Below are 19344 nucleotides of genomic sequence, written 5' to 3'. Positions count from 1 at the left end.
GTCCAGCGCAGCCACCAAGATGCTGAAGGGAGTGGAGCATCTCCCGTGTGAGGAAAGGCTGAGGGAGCTGGGGCTCTGGAGCTGGACAAGAGGAGACTGAGGGGTGACTCATTCATGGGGATCAATATGGAAAGGGGCAGTGTCAGGAGGATGGAGCCAGGCTCTGCTGGGTGACAACCAGTGACAGGACAAGGGGTAATGGGTTCAAACTGGAACACAAGAGGTTCCACTTAAATCTGAGAAGAAACTTCTTCCTGGTGAGGGTGGCAGAGTCTGGCCCAGGCTGCCCAGGGAGGCTGTGGAGTCTCCTTCTCTGCAGACATTCAAACCCGCCTGGACCCCTTCCTGTGGACCCTCAGCTGGGTGTTCCTGCTCCATGGGGGGATTGCACTGGATGAGCTTTCCAGGTCCCTTCAACCCCTGACATTCTGGGATTCTGTGGTTCTGTGCGGGCTGAGGTGCGGGCCAGGTGCAGCAGGTGAGGGGGGTCCAGGATGCAGCAGGTGCCGGAGTCCGGGCCCTGCTGGGGTCGCAGTCAGAGCTCCGCACCCTCTGGCCGCCCAGCTGCCGCACTCCCAGGAGAGGCTTCGCCATGGAACCTCCTGGGCGGTTTGTGGGAGCTGGTCTGACAGGGCACAGAGACACATTCTCTCCAGTAGTTGTTTATTTCAGGTTATTTTTATTAGAAAGTTGGTTCAAATTCAAGGCAGAAAAGGTAATAAAATGCCACTTCAGAACACGTTAGGGAAGTGAAAGCTGATTTCAGCAACAGAATAAGGTTTGTTGTTTGTTTTTTCTTTTTTCTCTCAAAGAGAGACTTTGCAACATAAACCAATGCGCCAGTTCTGCCCAAAATCAGAATTTGTGCTATAGAAACAAATAAGTGACATGGGAAGTGGTTTGTGTTTGTGGCTGGAGCACCAATAGAGAGGAAGAAGATTGAAAACCTTTATTTATGTACATTTTCTATGAACAGCATCTGTTGCTGTTAATCAGTAGCCTCCAAAGGCTGTAAAATACAGCATTTAAAAGCTTAAGATGACTCCATTTCTTTTTCAATACACATGAAATACATTTTGCTATAAAACGATGACTTTCAGTATGAAGCAAAGTGAAATATGAACCTTCACTGTAGGGATATTACAGGGCTGTGCTTCATCAGCTCCTGTGTCATCTCTGCAAGACATCAAAACTGGCTGAGGTTTTCCTGTAGCAAATGAAGCTCCCACTGAAGTCAGTTACTTAGAAAAATTAGACAAGGGAATTGTGAATAACGGTGTTTAGAGATACAATAAAAGCATCAACAATTTGCATATTTATGCTTTAGAACAAACTGACAGACGAAAATGTGTGCGATGTGTTTTCAGAATTATCAGCTGGAGAGATTTGATCTTTTGCCTCTTTCCTCCGAAAGGGGTGCGAGGGAGATGAATAAATAGGTACTTCTGTTGACTTAAATGGCAGTTACTATGTATCTGGTGCATACAAGCATTGGAGTTTGTTAATGAAAACCCTGGCACGCAACTCTGGAGCATTAACTGTATTTGAGGAATTTTAGATACTGGTTTGGATTTAGTTACCTTTGAAAAGCTTTCTTACTGAAGACATACAGTGTAGTTGCTTGGAAATGATCTTGTACTGCTGACAAATATCAAAGATTTTGCACTTTGGAGAGGTGAATGAAAGAGCAGCAGCGCAACAAACTGAGGGCACTACTGATCCGGTTTCAATAGCCAGAACACGGCCTGGGCCAGCGGAGCTTTCGAAAGGGCTGCTCCAGCTAGTCAATGGAAATTGGAGGTGTTAACGAGCTAGGATCTAAAAGCAACAGGAAAGAGTTCCTACAGCTTTGACAGGGAAAGAACAGCTGTGTTTTCTGGCCAGTAATGAGCTAAAAAAGACTTTCAGTTACTAAGATGCAGAGAAACCTGCAAATACACTGTGCACCTCACAGCAGTAGATGCAACAAAAGAGGCTGCGACTCTGGATTCCAGTAAGGCACTAGTAGGTGCATAATGCTGCTTTCCAGCTTAAATTATACCAATAACTTAGAGAACTAAACCAGAAACTGGTATTATTCTGTTCCTGATATGCAGTGCAAGTATCCCCTAGAACTAAATAGCAGTAAACCCTGGAGTATAAGCAGTAATTATGCTCAGAAAATAAACAACAAATGTACTGTACAGAGGAAGAAAAACCCCACAAACCCAAAACACTTCAGCAGAAAATTCAGTTATTCAAGTCTGAGCTTATAGAATGTTTCTTTCTACCACTCTTCCCTGGGTTCATAAGGCACTTGGATGTTTTGGTACATCTGGGGGGGCTGGGGAAGCAACCCAAGTTTCTGCAAGCTGCTCTTTTATTCAGTGCATCTCAAAAGCAGGAGTGGGCGTCTGCCAACTTACTCGAGAGACAGTAAACAAATACAGACGTAAACTCTGATCCTTTCATTACATTCTGGTGCTATAGATTTGAGGAATTAAAACCAATTATATGTAGCTGTGTTTAAATAAAATACTATCATTAGGAGGGGGAGTGTAATAGATGCAAATAGCTTTACTTGCAAAACATTTCTGTCCCTGTAGGGCAATAATCTTGGAATCTGAACCACTGGCTTCCCTATGGTGGGAATTTTACTGGTATTCCTGGAAAGCTGTCCTGCTCTGAATGGGAAAAATGACACTATACACAGGTTTCTTCCTGCTGCCAGTGTTACCGTGTCCCATCCCGTTATCTGTTTAGAGCAGAACCTGTTGCAGGGACAGCCTCGAGTGTCCCTGAGATCCAGGAAACTGCTTTGGCTGTAACAGTTGGTCCCAGGCCCTACATTTACATGGCATCCATAGCTAATCAGGGGCATACATTCCACACAAACACACTCACTAAAATGCACATAATTTCTGAAATCCAATTTCTTTCTGTCCTGTTTCAGTGGAATAAAGACTCCCTGACTTGTAAATGCCAAGTCCTGTTAGACATCATGGACCATTTCAATGATGTGTAGTTTAGCTGAACTTTTGCCCATCGTGTATTGAACAACTGCATCAGAAATCTAAACCAGTGATCATCAGAGAGACAGAGCTACTATGTGGGTATTGTTAGCAAAAAGCTGTTCTCTGAAATGGTGAATTATCTTGAGTAAGCCAAAAATTAAGAGATTCTGAGCCTTTGATGTAATTTATCTTCCCCTTTTGGGGACAACCCTTCTCCCTTCTAGGTTGTTTTAAAAGGAACATTCTCTTACGAATAAATATGACAAATAGAAAAATAAAAATATAGAAACAAACTATGTAAACGCAAGCCCTGAGGTATTTCAAGCACACAGTATAATTTTTTATACCTGACATGCAATCTAAAGGTGTCAGTAAAATAATTTACTTTATGGCTCTGTAAAAATGTCCCATCTTTCTTTCCTGCCTTACACCTGCAAGAAAGGGTGAGAGGTTGAGGTAAGAGCCCCTTGGAAGCTGTGATAGTCACAGAAGCAGAAACAGAGGGTATTAAAGTGCTGTGTGTCTTTCCCTGACCATTTTCACTCTTCAGTTGGCACCTACAGAGTATCTGACAAAGCTCCTGCTTTTCTGTATACAGGCTCCACTCCTGCACCAGCTTATACACCGGACAGAGTCTTGCAGGGTAAAGAGGCTTCTGAATACAGATTTTAGTGGCCCCTTTAACTCATTGAGTTGGTTTATTCTGGTGTGTCTCAAGCACACTTGGCACTGCAATTGCTCCCAAATGACTGCGTTATCCTGCCAGCTTCCCACCTCTTTCCCTCTCCTCCTTTAGCCTGGATCTCCTTGGACATGTTTCCTCCCCAGAGCTTTCTGCATTTGCATGAAGGGTCCAGTCCTAAAAAAAAAATCCAGTCTCTGCATGACAGTGAAGTCAATGGGTCTACTCACACGAATTATTTTGCTGGAGCAGGCCCTTAGGCATTAAGTTTTTTTTCATGAAGTCCAGTGTTATTAATTCTACTCTGTTTGGGCTTTGGAAAGAACACTTACAAAATGGATCACAGGTCTTAAATTTAAAAATGGCACTTGTTCAATGGCAAACAGAGTTCAATATGGAAGGGTTTCGAGCACTCGTCCCTCTGTGTGTGTGTGCACTCCTGCACAGTGAGACTCGACAACATGCACACGTGCACACACAGCGTGGTCCATTTGCACGGCCTCACCTAAACAAGGTAGTGCATATACAGGTACCTGCTCATGTACAAATGTATTTGTAAGGAGAGATATGCATGTGCTTACACAATGCCTAGAGATGTGTAAACTCTTAATTGCACATATACAAACATTAAAAATCAAATTAGTCTTAGATACACTTTCGCTTTTTCATTAAAAAGGACATTTTAAAACCCTTTTTTGTTCACTTCGGTTTTACTGTAACTAATACAATTCACCTGCTCACCTAATGGGATATTTTCCTCTCAGTATGTTAAAACACTCATTAAAATGCATTACAATTATTAAATTGTGTAGAAGAGCACTTCTTGTAAAGCTTAGTCTGGAACTCCTGGGACATAGTTGTACAGTGAACGTTTTAGATCATGTCTCTGGTGTTACGGATCGCACAGCACAGAACCATGCTGAATATCATGCCAAAGATCTAGAAGAGAAGGGATGCAATTTAGGGAGGGACTTACAAAACAGTTATAGAGTAGTTTGCACATCAGAACAGTCTGAAGGTTCTTAGGGCAGAGTAGCAAGTGGCTGCTTCCATCTACATCCCTGTTGCTAGAAACAAGCAGAGAAAATGTACAGACAGGCTTCTGCGGCTAAAGAGGTTATAATTTCATAACCTGCTGTATTTGGTGTGGGAAGCCATAGAAGGGATGTTCGTATTTCTAGTGAATCCTTGTTGAGCACTGAGGTTATTGGAACTCTGTCCCACGCACGTTGCTTTGCTGTATTTTTGAGTACACCTTCACATTTTATACAAATCACAGGAATATTTAATCCCATTTACCCACACCATGGTTTCTGTTACGTACACAAACCCTTCATCGGCTTTTACATGTCCACACGAGCCCATGAACCTCCTTCACTTTGGAGCAGCTGAAGGTGTATTTGCTGACCAATATTCTGGCTCCTCATGCAGAAGTCACAGCACACGCGTGCTGGAAAATGCTGTTACAGCCTGTGCGACAGCCTGGCCGCTCCTGCCGCAGGGTGACATCTATTGGTCACAGTTCTGTCAAGAGGGAGCAGCCTTGGGAACACAACAGTCTGTTCATAAACCAGCCCTCCCATTGAACCAACGCTACAGCCAGCGCTTTCCTGGAAAGCCGGTTCTATACAAAGGGTGCTCCCTATTCCTTATGAAATCTAAAGCATCAGTCTGCAGTTGTTTTGGAGTAGATTAAATGCAGCTACGGCCTTTTGCTTTTCAGTTTGGTTCATGTGCACTCCAGTTCCCTGCTATTGCAACAAAATAAGATTACTGTTAGCTACTTGCGACCTTGTCTAAGAACATGAGACCAACTGGTAAAGTCACGCAAGTCTGTTTGTGTCAACCTGGGCAGTTCCCAGTGAGAGCACACGCTGGAAGTGTAAGAACAGCTGCACCTTTGAGGAATCGTGCCAGTTGCTGCAAAACACCTTCCACAAAGCTCCAAGTAAGGGACTCAAATACAGATTTGAGAGTGAGAATGTGGCTTTACTCACTGTGGTGCCAGCAATTGCAATTCCAATAATTCCAACTAAGTGCAGATGAGCATCAATTACATTCTCAATTTCAACCAGGCAGTTCTATTAAAAACAAAATGGAAAGATTTTTACTCCTAGAAAAATATGCTCCAACCAACTCTGTCCACTGTGCTCAGTAAACAACTGACAAATATGACAAATATTATTGCTGTCACTGTCATTCTTGCATCTATGCCTTGTGTTTTGTTTGGTGTATTCCTTCTCCTAGTGAGACATCTGTACCTCCTGCCTGCACAGGCTGACACATACAAGTCATTTTCTTACATGTTTCCCTCTATTTAAACCCCTTTATATGACAGGCTATGCTAAATCAGGAAGTTTGGCCCTATGATTGACATTGTATTCAGAAGCGGATCCCACAAAAGACAGAAATAACAGGATCCTTCTTAACACCAACAAAGCTTCTTGTCTCCACGCATGACTAAGGCAGGCACTTGCCAAAATTCCGCCTCCGTGGGGCTTTTCTTTTAGGACTGCTACATCCTCCCTGCTTTTCTTGTCAGATGATGTAATATCGTCTCAGCTACAAGCAGGATACAGAACTGAGGGCTGGGCATGTTCAATATGACCTCCAGCTTATTTCTGCCTCCACTCTGCTCTGTTTCATATGGAATTTCACATTCTTCCTTTCTTTTACTTATAGAATGTCTCCAATTTTACTAAACAATCGGCATGAAAAAGTGATTAGAGCAATCAGAACAGAGGACACTTGCCTTTGGCAGCTGGATATTCTCTGGACAAGGTAATGCCGTTTGTTCTATACTGTCTTTGCCACAGCATTGGAGCTAAATGAGAGAGAGATGAAGAATCAAAGAAAGGGAAATCATAGACATGTTTCATACTGAAAGTGAGTCACTACTTTCATACTGAAAGTGAGCCGATAAATAACTAAAAAAAAGAAACTATACAGATCAAGTCATAAGTTTATTCCCTATCTAACTGGTACCTCTGGTAGAGTTCCAACTGTGTGGGGCAAAATTCTCAAAAATCAGTTTCAATTGTCTGAAGCCATAGAAAACACACGAATTTGTGTTACCAACAACGTCCAGAGAGGATCTGTATCACAGTATCTCATAACGAAGCAAACAAGTGGATTTTGGAAATGCAAATCCCTGGCTTACAAGGAAACAGGAGTCGTTAAAGGGAGAAAGCAGAAAGTTCAAATAGCGCCTACAAAATTATGGGCAATGCACAAAAGCTAAACCAAACAAGCTAGAATCTTTATTTCTGACAAAACAGTGCTGGGTTTGGACACTAATAAATCTGAGTGTTTCGGAGGGTTTGTTTTTCCTGTTTGCCTATCTCCCACAAAATGCTTGGGATTCCTCTTCGGGTCAGAAGTAACAGCTATGGGAGAAGGACAAAAGGGTCTGAGGTTGTGAAATGTTTGTTCTAAAGAACGTGGGAATGCTGTGAGGAGCAACAAAGCTTGGGCTTGATCTCTGTGGGAGGCAGGACGGACACAAACAGGATTCAAGAAGTCATGAGTTCTCATTCTGATTCGGACACTAACTTTTTGGGTGGCCTGGATGGAGTCACATGTATACTTTTGGTTCTTTACCTACTCGGTTCCGTTAGTGACAGATCTGCCACATTCTGGGTCCTGGGACATGGGTGACAGTTTTTTCTCTGAGAAATGCAGAGAGATTCAGACCTTTCTAACTCTCTCTGCATTTGTATTTATTATTGGATTTTAATATCCAAAAGGGCCATAATAGTTATATCTTCTCCACAACAAAGACCAGAAGCATCAGCTGGCCATTTTCACTTTCAAAGGAACGATCTGAAAACCAGAATTCTGACAGAGCCATCAGGAATATGGCTTGTGAGCCTCTGGCTCCATCCTAAGTAAGAATCAGTTCTATTCTTTCATGGCTCAGTGGCAGGTATTCTGAATTTTAAAGGGCAATGTGACAGCAGAGAAATGGTGCAAGGTGTTAAAGCTCAGCAGAGCTACTCACAGCCACATGGTAGTGATAGATGGTCTTGTTGACCTTCCCCCCGGGGTTTTTCATATAGTCATCATAAACATCTTCGTAGATTTTCTGGGCTTCCTGTATTGCCTGCAGAAATCAAACGTTCCAAGTAAGCGGCTAACAAGTCTTACCCCCAGTCCAGTGCAGACATCCAGCTGGTGTCATCAACCTCCGGAGCAGGAAATGATGCCCAGTAAACTGAGGTACCATGAGGTACCCACAACTGCCCCATTATTTAGTACATTAGAAGTCACTTGCTACTTACCACTTTCTTGCCTATAAAGGCAAATACTCCAGCAGTGATCTCAGCTGCAAATATCACCAACAAGCAAGCAAAGAACTGCAGAGGAAGAAGAGAATCTTATATTAATATACCTTGCACAATTCCGTTTTATATGGACTGCCAGTCAGTCCCTCATCCTTGCCCAGGCCCCAACAGCCCACACAGCAACTGAAAACAAGCTGCTGAGCCTATAAAAGGGGCATCAAAAAGTTAGATTTCTTATAATACAGAAAAAAGGTGAAAATGGCAAAGATGTGGCTCAGCTGGCGGCTTCAGAAGAGACAGAAGGTAATTCCAGGAAATATATCACGTGAGACAATCAACCGAACTTCATCTGTGGAAGGTCTGCAATAGCACGGTGGCCAGAGACACTAGGTTAGCTGGTAAAGGGACATAAGACATTTCAGGTCTTGGACAGCAAAGATCTTTCTGCTCATGACACAAAACATACGCTTCTAAAAGAGTTCCCTGTGCAGCCCAGGCCTTGAAACCTTTTACTTACTGCTCCAAGTAAGCACTGAGACTCCCGCGCTGCTCCACAGCACCCAAAAAATCCAACTGTGGTCATGATAGCCCCTGCTCCCACCAATACATAGAGCCCTAGGAGAAATCAGAATCAGACAAGAAATTAAGAAGGTTTCTCTTCCCATAGTCTGCTACCTATTTTGTCAAAACTGCACATTTGTAAGTAACAATAATCTCTGGCTCTCACAAAAGCACCTGTTACACAGAGAAGTTGCTTTCACCACAAAAGGAGATGAATTCTTATGAATTCTTGGTGAATCTCCTGAAGAGAAATGAGAAGACTCCCACCTCCCAAGGGTCCTGTCCCCAGGGCATACACCACACCATCCCCAACCACCTGACAAGAGTTCAGTGAGGAACATAAAGCAAAAACCAAGTCCCACATTGCTCAGAGACTTATGTCTGTGAAGCCTGGTGCTGGAAATGTGCTGTACTGCTGTGTGGGGGTGGATGTTAACGGACCTGGCAGCTGGGGACAGCGGAGCTATGGACCATGCACACTAGAGGGCACAGCCGCCCTGCTCCTGCTTCAGCTGTGCAGACTTGAGTGAGAACATTCAGTATTCTCAGTTACCACTTTAAACATTATTGTAAAATCTGACCCAAATCTTTAGGGTGGGCAGAGCTGCTGGCGCTTACTGCCAGCAGGCCTTGTGTAACCTGGACCAGAAAGCCCTATAAGTGACAGTTTGTAATGACTGCTAGGAAAATGCAAAAACAATCAATATATGAATACAGCGCATCTCTCTATGCTGCCACTTGGATGCAACCTGCTTGGAGAAGACAGACTCCTGCCTGCTGCACATTTATAGGCACATCACTGTCCTGTCACTGTATATTGGCCAGACATCTATCCCAGCTATTGTGATCCTTCTCTCCTCCATCCTTCTGGCCCTGGTACCTTTCTTGTGCTAAGGACTGCTGCTGAGGAACACATTCTGCTAAATAACAAAATGATTATAATTCATATGGCTTTGCAAGATCTGTGAAGCCAGACATGTGGGATTTGCTGCTGACTGTGCTGGCAGTTCATATTCTGTATTTTCTAGATTTTTAATATCAGCATCTTGTGACTTCATAGGACTGAGCATTCACCAAGCTAAGACTTGCACACATACAGCACAGTGTTTTTTACCGTAGGAGGGATATATATGGCTCAGGAGAGAAAGAAGATTAATTGGGAAAAAAACCCAACTTCTCTGAGGTGCAGAACCTGCTGTTCAACTGCTGGACACCAAACCTGCTGTTTTCTGAGCTCTCCATGGCAACAAACAGACTGTAATTACCAAGGTGTTTCCTGGACCCTTTTCTGGATGTTGCTTTCTACTCCAGTCCCCATAATTACTCATCAGGCAATTTAGCAGAGAGACTTTCCCATTAAGGTGACTAGAAATAAGCCTTCCCGTTTTCTTTCTGTTGCTTCCAGAAGCAAAGACGCAGCTCTCCGAGGCTCGGGGGAGACCACTCTCCGGAATTCAGATTTGCTTTTGTCGGAGAAACAGACTTAACATTTCACTGGCATGACTCACAGCCCAACCGCTACCTCGGGCAGAACTTCCCTTTTAAGGCGTGTTACAGGAAGAGCTCGCACACCAAACAAAGCTGAGCTTGCTTGGGTCTGGCCCCACAGCTGAGCCAGCCAGGAGTTTTAAATCACCTTCATGTTCTGTTCAGGAGAATTCATCCCAGACTTTGCCCTTTCTCAGTTTAGGACTAGTAGCTGCTGATAGAGCTATTCCTAGATGGAAAAGAAGGACAACACTTAAAAAACAGCCACAAAACTAAAGATGTTTTAACTTTTCTGCTATATACACAGGTGGAATCTTTCACACAGGAATGAGAAACTTGCAAAACATTCAAAGGGACCAGGTTACATCTCAGCTTGCACTGCGAGGTTTCCTCACACCCAGATCCAGGTCTGCTCCACTGGAATGGGATTTCCAGGAAGGATATCAAAGCAATGGATTCAGAAACACCTTAGTTGGTGTAAGTATTTAATATAGGGAGCTAGTATTTCTTGTCCTAGGGAGGAATACTCAGCGGTGTAGGAACGATCACCTCAAATTCCTAGAAGGAATAGACCTAAAGTGAAAAGTGAGACTCTCTAGAAAGGAAAAAAAAAGGATAACAATGTGTGGCACCTGTTAGAATCACAGAGACATCATGCAACGATAGCCGTGAATTAGCCCAGCTATGGCCAGTAAAGCAGACAAATCCAGAAATTTGGTGGTGTTAATGTTATATATTGCTATGCAATAGTCTCATGTGTCAGAAGTAACTAAGCTTCGATAAAGCCTGTTCCTTTCCAAAAAGCAGGATGGAAAGCAAAGCCTTTATCAGCTGCTATTCATAAGCGCTTCCACTGTAAAATACAAAGCCTTGGCATGGCCTCCTATTTGGCATAAACAGCACAGCAGAGAAACAAGAAAGACTTAGCTGATAATCACAAAATGGAACACGTTAGGTAGCTAGAAACTCTGACACAGAAGAGTTCACCACAAAGCTCAGCATGGCAAAAAGAAGCGTGCAAGTCAGGTCAAGGCTGAGAGCTTGTTTCGGGGAATGGAAAATTTTAGTTTGGTGGGTGGTTTGGTTTTGTTTCCTCTCTTTCTTCTTCCCCCAAAATCTCACCGACGGCTTTGAGATACAACCCGCTGTCTAGAGCCTACTGCAAGCAGCAGAAGCAGACAAGCATACACTGTGTTTCTCTCTGGCTTTATTTCACGTGGGTTTCTTGTTTACCCGGCTGCTATGGTCACTTTCCATTTTAAATAATTCGACTTTTTCTTTTTTGGGCTGAGTAACTAACACTGAACAAGCCGCCAACTGTTCGCACTCCACTGAGAAAACAAGCAGCTCTGTTCTTGGTACAGGGATCCAGGGGCAGCGATGACAGGAGCCCCAGAACCCAGACACGACCTGGAGAGTTTGGTGAGGCCGTGTGTGCGTTACGGTCTGGGTGACAGACGGGATCCCGAGCCCTTGGAGCACCGAGGAACCTGCAAACGCACTGCTGGCAAAGAGGAGAAACACACGCAGGAGCTGGGAATAAGGGGCCAGACAGGGACGGTTGGGGATGTTGGACATGGTAGCAAAGTCAGCTTCTGAAATGGGCTCATTGCTAGAGACTATCACTTTTGCGTTAATAAATTTTTAGTATATTTATCTACAAAATATATTTACAAAACTGGAGAAGAGAGGCAGAGTCCACTGAAGAAAGATTAATTTCTGGAGAACTGGAACATACCCTTAATTTGAGCATAATGCGCAGACATAATTACATGTCTTGTGTGAATCCAACAGGTATTCCGTGGTTAATCTTCCTGGAACCACAGCAGCATTAGAGATACCAACCCGTTTGTAGGCTCCTGCTGATGCACGAATTCTGAATTTCGATTTAAAAGCAGCCTCACTCTAATTACAGTAACATCCTGGCCCGCTGCCTCCCCCTTGCCACAAAATACCAGCACTTGTTACATATCCCGCTCACACGCATCTCACAACCCTAAATAATGATGTCCCAAATTCACATAAGCTGTGGTATGTGCGTTGTTACCTTCTCAGTGGTCCCCAGTGGCTCTGAACCTGTATGTGGTGGATCTGCACTATTGCAGCTGAACTTCACAGGATCCGGTGGGAATGGATGCTACAATTTAATGATGTGAATAGTGTGGAAAACTTCCTAGCATGGAAGTTGGCCATAGTGTATATTATGATAATAATCCTGTCAAAATTCTTAGTGCTTTTTCCAGTTTTATTGCATCCTTTTTGACGAGAACCACATACGGCGTTCAAGACACCGAGTGCACTGGCAATTTACACAATGACATTAACATTTCTCAGTTGGATTCTCACTTCCTTTCTTAATAACTCCTGACATTTATGTGCCCTTTTGACTGCAGCTGAGCAAAGCACTTCTGTCAAGAGCAACTGACAGTAAGTCTGAAATCATGTTCCTGTGTGCTTATAACTACATTTAAAGTCTGTCAGTGTTTATACTGCTTAGATTATCTGTTACCACGTGCGTCACTTTGCTTTATTGATACTGCATTTCATCTGGCTTTTGAATACTCATTTGGTATTCTGAAATCCTCTCACGATTCTCTGTAATTCTCTCTAGATTAGGGCACCCTGAATAATCCTGAATGCATACATTTCAATGCAGATGTCAGTAACAATTACACACTTCTAATGCTCAAATACACAATCTCCAAGCCACCCAAACCAGAAAACCAGCATGGCCATAATGCACCCTCAGAAACCTGGAGCCCCAGAGCAGCAAAAATTAAGGCTTTGCAGGTAACTGTCTTTACCCACCCAAGCGCAGATAAAATGCTGGAACTAAACCAGCCAACTCAATCAAGCCCTCTCTGTAGACATTTTTGAAGTGACAAACCTCAAAAAAGGAGCTAAGAGCTTTTTGTTGCTGTTTTATTTTTTCCAGCAGACAAAATGCTTTCCTCCTAATGGCTTCGTAGCAGACAGTCCCATTGTGCTCTGCCAGAATAAAACACAACACGGCACGTCTGCATCGAGAAACAAATGTTATACTGGTTTGGTTCTTTTACTAGAAGCCACTTTAGAGAGTGGCATCTAGAGCAGAGTTAGTCCTGTTAAAGACAGGAGGGTGGATCAAAGGAGGAAATGGCGTAAGTGTCGGTTCAACCGCCGTGTGGAACCCGCTGCACAAAGAGAGGGTGGGAGAAGGGTTTATGCAGGATGGAGGGGACGATACCGGCTCATAGGAACTGATTGCTACGTTTTATGATCCAGCACAGAGCTTTTGAACATCTTTCATTTTGACTAAGGCCTTTTTGGTGGGGTGGCACTGGTAGTGTCATACTTTTAAAGCAGATTTCCAGTGCAGCAGCTTTTGTTTTCCACTCAAGGCCACTATCAGCCTTTTCTAAACCACTCTTCTGCACAAGAGACTTGCACACAAGATGACAGAAAGAATGACAAATTCATTGCTTAAATCTTAGGTACAGACTAAAAGCCTGATGGCAGGACCATCTGTGGTACCTCTTGTGGTACTGCATCTCTACACTGAGGCTACTTTGCCAATAGCTCTCATTTTAAAGGCTGAAGAAGTTTGAGAGGTGATGGATTTTGGGAAGAAAATACTGTTGACTAAGGGTATAGTGCTTGACTCCAAAATACATTAACAGAACTATAGCAAAATGAGGCACAGGAGCAGAGAACTGCAGTTTACATGGATTTAACTGCCGGCCAACTCCTGTTTGTATGGGCATCCGCTACTGTGGAGAAAAACTACTAATATCCTTCAACTCCAGACATGACTTCATATCCTAAGGCATGCACCATCTAACTGTACCTTTCAAAGCCAGAATGATCACTCACGCTCTCACAGACCCCAAGAAAAAGTCACAGCCCCCCTGTCTGTCCCCAGCTGGCCCTGATGGACGCCTGGACCGCAGGTTGGATCGCGGAGCTGCAGCAAAGAGAACAAAACACAGCAGGAGGTTTGTGAGCTCTGGCTGAGCAGGACAAGCGATGCTCCGGTGCTGCCAGTGATGAGAAAGAGCCATCCAGATTGATTCATTTGCATTCATCGGGTTTTGTTACCATTCCTGGTGGGGCTTGCTGAGTATGTACACTTCATTTTTATTGCTGCTGGCAGTGGTGTGACCTTCTGCACTTCATTTATTAGGGATACAGGGAGTTTGTCCTCAAGCTGCACGAGGAGCCAAAATGGACTTTCCTCTTCACCAAAAGCAAAGAGGGGAGAATAGGTGTCTTGAACTGACCCCTAGAAGTCCCCATGTTAGTTTTTACTTCACAAAATGTTCAACTTGCATTCAGCAGACACATTTTCACTTCTGTACTTTAGGTATTTTTAAGTTTAAGAACAGCACTACCACGAAGAATTAATTAAAGTCTAATTAGTTGTGAGACAGAAATGCTGACATCTTGGGTTCACACGAGCATCCCTCTTTTCCTTCTGATTGTTGCAGACTTTCCTGCCCAGTGAAACACTCAGCAGAGTCTCAAGAAGGATGAGCAATCTGAGGGAATTCCCTTTATTCTCCAGCTCTTTTCTGCATTGGGTCAGTACAGTGTCACAGACAAACCAGATCAAAGAGGGAACTGCCCAGCTATTGACCTTCGCTGAAATTAACTTCTTTTTTCTCTCAGTTTTTCCTCTCAAGTACATCTAAGAGAAGAATACATGAACTGTACCAGAGCTGGACTACAACAGAACAGGAAAGCTACAGTTCTGCCTTAGCACTTGAAGCACAGGCACAAAAAACGTACTGTCAGATGGACTAACATAAAAATATTGTCACGCCTGCCACTGCAGAGGGAACCCCAGAAGCTGGGGAGCTGCAGAGGGACCATGTCCAATCTTGGGAGGCTGCTGCAGCGTCAGATACATCTGGTAAAGTGGCCAGACACTGCGTGGGTCAAAGAATTCCAATTCCAACCTGTTGTGTTGTAGGTTAAAAAACTGCAAGCTGCAGTGGGGAATATGCATCACTGAACACAAAACCACAAGCAACAGAAAACTAAGAACACATATGTGCTTGACCTCAGCACTGCTGCCTGGAAGTTGTTCTCAAACCAACAAAAACATTTCAGTGGCTGGAAAAGATGAACAGGCCTGGTTGCCAAGTCATGGCCCGAACTATTCCAGGGGGCAGTAAAGACAGCTGGACTGCTGGTAAAGAACAAGGCTATTTAAGGAGACTCCTCCTGGCCTAATGGAAAATGCAAGGATGTAATTATCAATTATTTTAAACTAAAACAACGTTTCAGACCTAGGAAAAAAACCATCACAAGGAAGCACAAGAGCTGGCAGCTGAATCCAGGTACCAAAAGAGCAGAATGTGCTGTGCTTTAGAAGCAAGAAAATCAGTTTGTTTCCACAAGATGGTGATTCTGGAGAGCGCTTCAACCTACAAAGCAAACTCTGAATGTCGTTCCAAGCACTGACACGGAGCTGACCTGATCACAGAATCAGATCACAGGGGTTATCACAAGGCAGCCACAAAAGCGGTCGGTGGAGCAGAGCTAAGGAAATTCTTTTAAAATATATGGCCATATGTTTGTATCTCCGAGTCACACTGATAATCTGCTTTCTCTTCCAGCCCTCTGGGCAGCTGCTCCCTTTGTGCTGCCCAGCGTTCCGTATTAAGAATTCCTGTGCAGAATTCTGGCTGTGATCCAGGACGCATGTTACAGAGCAACACACAAAGCAAGTCACCAGCACCGCAGTGCTGGGAGAAGGGACCAGCACACACCTGTCCAGGGGACCCAGCTGAAATCCAGAGAGGTAAAGCTCTTGAGCATGACAAGTGGGGCCTTGTCTCCTCCTAAAAAACACCGTTACTGAACTTATCACCATTCCTTTACCGTTGCCTTAGTCACAGATTGTTAACAACTTCAGACTTCTGAATGGTTGTCCCAGCAAATGCTCAAAAGTCAAAACAGAATTTAACACGATTTCTAACGAGGGAGGGCAGCAAAAACATTTTAACAGGAACACTCTGTTCAGAGCACAATGCCTATTACAAAAAAAAAAAAAAAGGGCCAAAATTTTGCTTTAGAATTCAGTCAAAAGTACGAGTTTAACATAATTCGCAATGTATTTATGTCCTGTTCTTCAGCACTTCCTCTGCCAGCATTTACATCTCAGAGCGTACAGCTCTATAAATACATGGCAGCCCAATAGTTGAATGTCACGGTACATGACGAAACTTTTACAAGAACAATCCCCAGGACTTCCCAAAATTAACAACTCTGAGCGGCTTTTGTAATTCCTATTCAGGACTGAAGCAGATTACATCTTTTAGAGATTTAAATACACAATGCACCAAAGAATATCTTGTTTACACAGTGTTACGGCCCGCACCACGAGGCTGCGAAATGACTGTGGTGCTTTTTCACATCACAGCATGCAGCACTTTCTGCCTTGTAACAAACCAGCAGCACTTGATTTTGAAGGCCAGAACACTCTCCTGTCTTGTTGAATCTCCTGGGTCAAACATAAGTGGGTAAAGCAGATCCAGCATAGGAAATTCACCAGGTATAAACTGGATCTGGAAATGAAGCTGCTGATCTAATATGCTGCTGACATAGTAGCTCAGATGTAAGAGAAAAACTACCCTGTTTCCCCAAAAATAAGACAGGGTCTTACATTAATTTTTGCTCCAAAAGATGCCTGTTTTTATATGTATAGCTGCCTGGACACTATTTAAATTGACTTTTTTTACGGATTGTAACTAGAGCTTATTTTTGGAGTAGGGCTTATATTTTGAGCATCCTCAAAAATCCTGAAGAATCACGCTAGGGCTTATCTTTGGGGTAGCTCTTACTGTCGGGGAAATGGGGTAAATCGTACTTCCTGGCTCTCTGTGTCACTGGAGGTGCTACAGGGTATTTCACAGTAACCCCCAGGTCCCAATCAAATTTTCATCTGAATGGATGGAACTGGAAATCCTAAGGAGAAAAAAGTCTCTTAAATGCCTAAAAGTAGATAAGACTGATTCGGTGGGCTTGGGGAACTAGTCGATTCCTGCCTAGGCTGGACAAGCAGTTCTTGAGATGACTGAACACTGTGTAGTTTTACTTCTCAGCTGTGGAAGGATTTGCTCTGACACTTAGAGTCACACTGAGGGCCTCTGTGTGCAGACACTGGTCAGTAAAGCTGCGCTGGTATTGGAAACATTCACAAGTGACACTGTTGCTTTGTTGGCTAGCAGCTCCACAGAAAACTCTGGAAGGGTATCTTGGTGAGTCCTGTTCCAGGAGTCTCTGACCCATCTCAACTTCTATTCCGACAGCATTTGCACAATTCACTTCGGATACGTGAGAATGGGATCAAGGCTGAGAGAAGAGTTCAGTGAGGCCTAAGGAAGTTGATGCCAAGCAGAGAAGAACAAAAGCCACCATGCACGTGACACACAGCCCCAGGATGTCCAGTTTTGTGCCCAGGAATTGCCCACCTTCATATAATTCAGTGCACAAAGGTACGTCACACACCCCAGGATGAAACCACGGCTAAAGGCTCCTGTCATCACAGGCACTTCGACTTACCCATGAAGAAATACTCTGGAGACTTTTTGTCTGAAGCCAAGTCTGCCATAACCCCACCAAACCGCAGCCAGAGGCCAAAGGCGATGACAGCCAGTCCCGCCAGCTGGAACATGAACACACCAGTCAAGACTTCAGTAACAACCGGCTGGAGAGCATCGAATAAGAGTCATTGGCACCTTATGCTTTTTTGAAACCCCACAGCTCAGGATTGCACTGTCAGAAAATTGGGGAAGCACTTGCCAGTGTTTGATACCAGCTTGCAGGGATGGGCTCAGCTCAGACTGCACCTGGACGCCCTCCTCTTATCTCAGTGCCTTTGCTAATTTGGGTGTATTTGACATGAATGTCCCCAAGTCCAGCTGAGGAGATGGTTCTTGCCATCCCAGTGAAAAGGCAGATAACAACACACAGCAATTGTCACTTTTGTGAAACAACATAACGCGAAGCTTTGTCCTTGTGCTGGCCTGCAGCTGCAGCTGGGCAGCATCACTGCTCCCGCAGCCCGAGCACAGCAGCGCTGTCACCAAGAGGGAAAAGCAGTTGGTTTAACTGTGTTTCAAGCATAAAGGAGACAAAAGCCCAAAACTGCTTGCTCCAGAGAGGCTGAACAGGATTATTTTGTGACTTCTTTAAAAAAAAAAAAAAAAAGAAAAGAAAACAACAGCGAATCAGAAGTAAAGAAAAAGACATTTTAAGAATATTGCTAATTGTTTTCCAGTGTGAAAGACTGTAAACCTACTGCAAGGGATGCATGAGAGAAAGAGAAAGAAGAAAGCAAGCTGGAATTCGATGGTGTTATGGAACTGTGAGACTATTGCAAAGATGCAATGAGGGAGAATGGCCACTGAATTCCCTAAATCTCCTGGGGATTCTGCCGCAGACACTGGTCATTGCTACATTAGAGTAACTTTCTCTTAGGATGGACTTGTACAAGTAGCAGCGGTTGGCTCACTTTTAGAAACTACATTATCAAAAAGCATGGTGATGCTGAGAAGTGTCCCACTGTCCCACGCTGCACGGGACGCAGGGAGAACCTCACAGCCTCCTGTTGTGGGAAATTCTACGGTTGTTAGGGACATGCTCACTACTTCACATCATCAGCTTAAGAAGACGTTGTCTTTTCAGCAGTGCCACCTTGCACCAAGTATGTATTTCCCCAGGAAGAGCTGTACCAAATAGTGAGTAGGAGCCCGAGCCCGAGCCCTGCCCGGGGGGCACCGCTGCCCCGGGACCCGCCTGGCCCGGCCCGCAGCTCCGCGGGACCCGCGCACCCCCCGAGCTTGGCTCCGCACCCCCGAGCTCGGCCCCGCATCCCTGGAACTCAGCCCCGCACCCCTTGAACTCGGCCCCGCCGCGGGGCAGCCCCGGGGCCGCTGCTCCAACCGGCCCCCGCCTGCCGCGCTCTCCCGCGGCGCCCCGGGTTCGCGCCCCGCATCCGCCACCTCCCGGAACCACCCGCGGCAGGTGCCGCAGCCCCGGCGCTCACCCAGAAGGTCAGGTTGAAGATGAAGAGCAGGATCTTGATGCAGCGCATCTCCCAGTAATCCGTGCCCATGGCGGCCGCCGCCTCCCGCTCCCGAGGCGGCTCCTCGGCCCGACTCCGCCGGCGGCTCCGCGCGGGGCGGCGCCGGGAGGCAGGTGCAGCGCTGGGCGGGCAGTCCCGGACCCGCCCCGGGGGGCGGTGGGGATGGTGCCCGGGGAGCGGCCCTGGGCGGGCCGTGTGCCCAGCGCGGTGCCCGGGGGGGCTGGACCCCGCCCGCCCCCGCCGCCGCAGCTCCGCGCTTCCCGG

General features: G+C 45.1%; 1 protein-coding gene and 1 long non-coding RNA gene across 29 annotated transcripts in view; one reads left to right on the top strand and one right to left on the bottom strand.

Annotated features, from left to right (window-relative positions):
• Positions 1 to 19344, top strand: part of LOC136110801 (uncharacterized) — a 94015-nt gene that overhangs the window by 351 nt on the left and 74320 nt on the right. For 23 of the 28 annotated variants that reach the window (XR_011742172.1, XR_011742173.1, XR_011742175.1 and 20 more), the window contains exons 2-6: positions 6358 to 6456; positions 10315 to 10484; positions 14474 to 14566; positions 14669 to 15792; positions 17303 to 18699. This is a non-coding gene — a long non-coding RNA (uncharacterized lncRNA). The remainder of the gene's footprint in view (positions 1 to 6357; positions 6457 to 10314; positions 10485 to 14473; positions 14567 to 14668; positions 15793 to 17302; positions 18700 to 19344) is intronic. The other 5 variants (XR_010652678.2, XR_011742155.1, XR_011742169.1 and 2 more) reach the window with 5 other exon arrangements.
• On the bottom strand, positions 660 to 19332 carry TSPAN2 (tetraspanin 2). Its single transcript, XM_065854455.2, has 8 exons — positions 19042 to 19332; positions 17556 to 17658; positions 8476 to 8573; positions 7956 to 8030; positions 7676 to 7777; positions 6428 to 6499; positions 5673 to 5756; positions 660 to 4614 (listed from the first exon to the last, which is right to left on the bottom strand). Exons 1-8 carry the CDS (start codon positions 19108 to 19110, stop codon positions 4549 to 4551), a joined length of 669 nt encoding a protein of 222 aa, XP_065710527.2. The 5' UTR covers positions 19111 to 19332; the 3' UTR covers positions 660 to 4548.

This window comes from Patagioenas fasciata, chromosome 21 (assembly GCF_037038585.1).
Source record: "Patagioenas fasciata isolate bPatFas1 chromosome 21, bPatFas1.hap1, whole genome shotgun sequence".
NCBI classification, from domain to species: domain Eukaryota; kingdom Metazoa; phylum Chordata; class Aves; order Columbiformes; family Columbidae; genus Patagioenas; species Patagioenas fasciata.
This window is presented reverse-complemented; position numbering and strand designations above follow the sequence as displayed.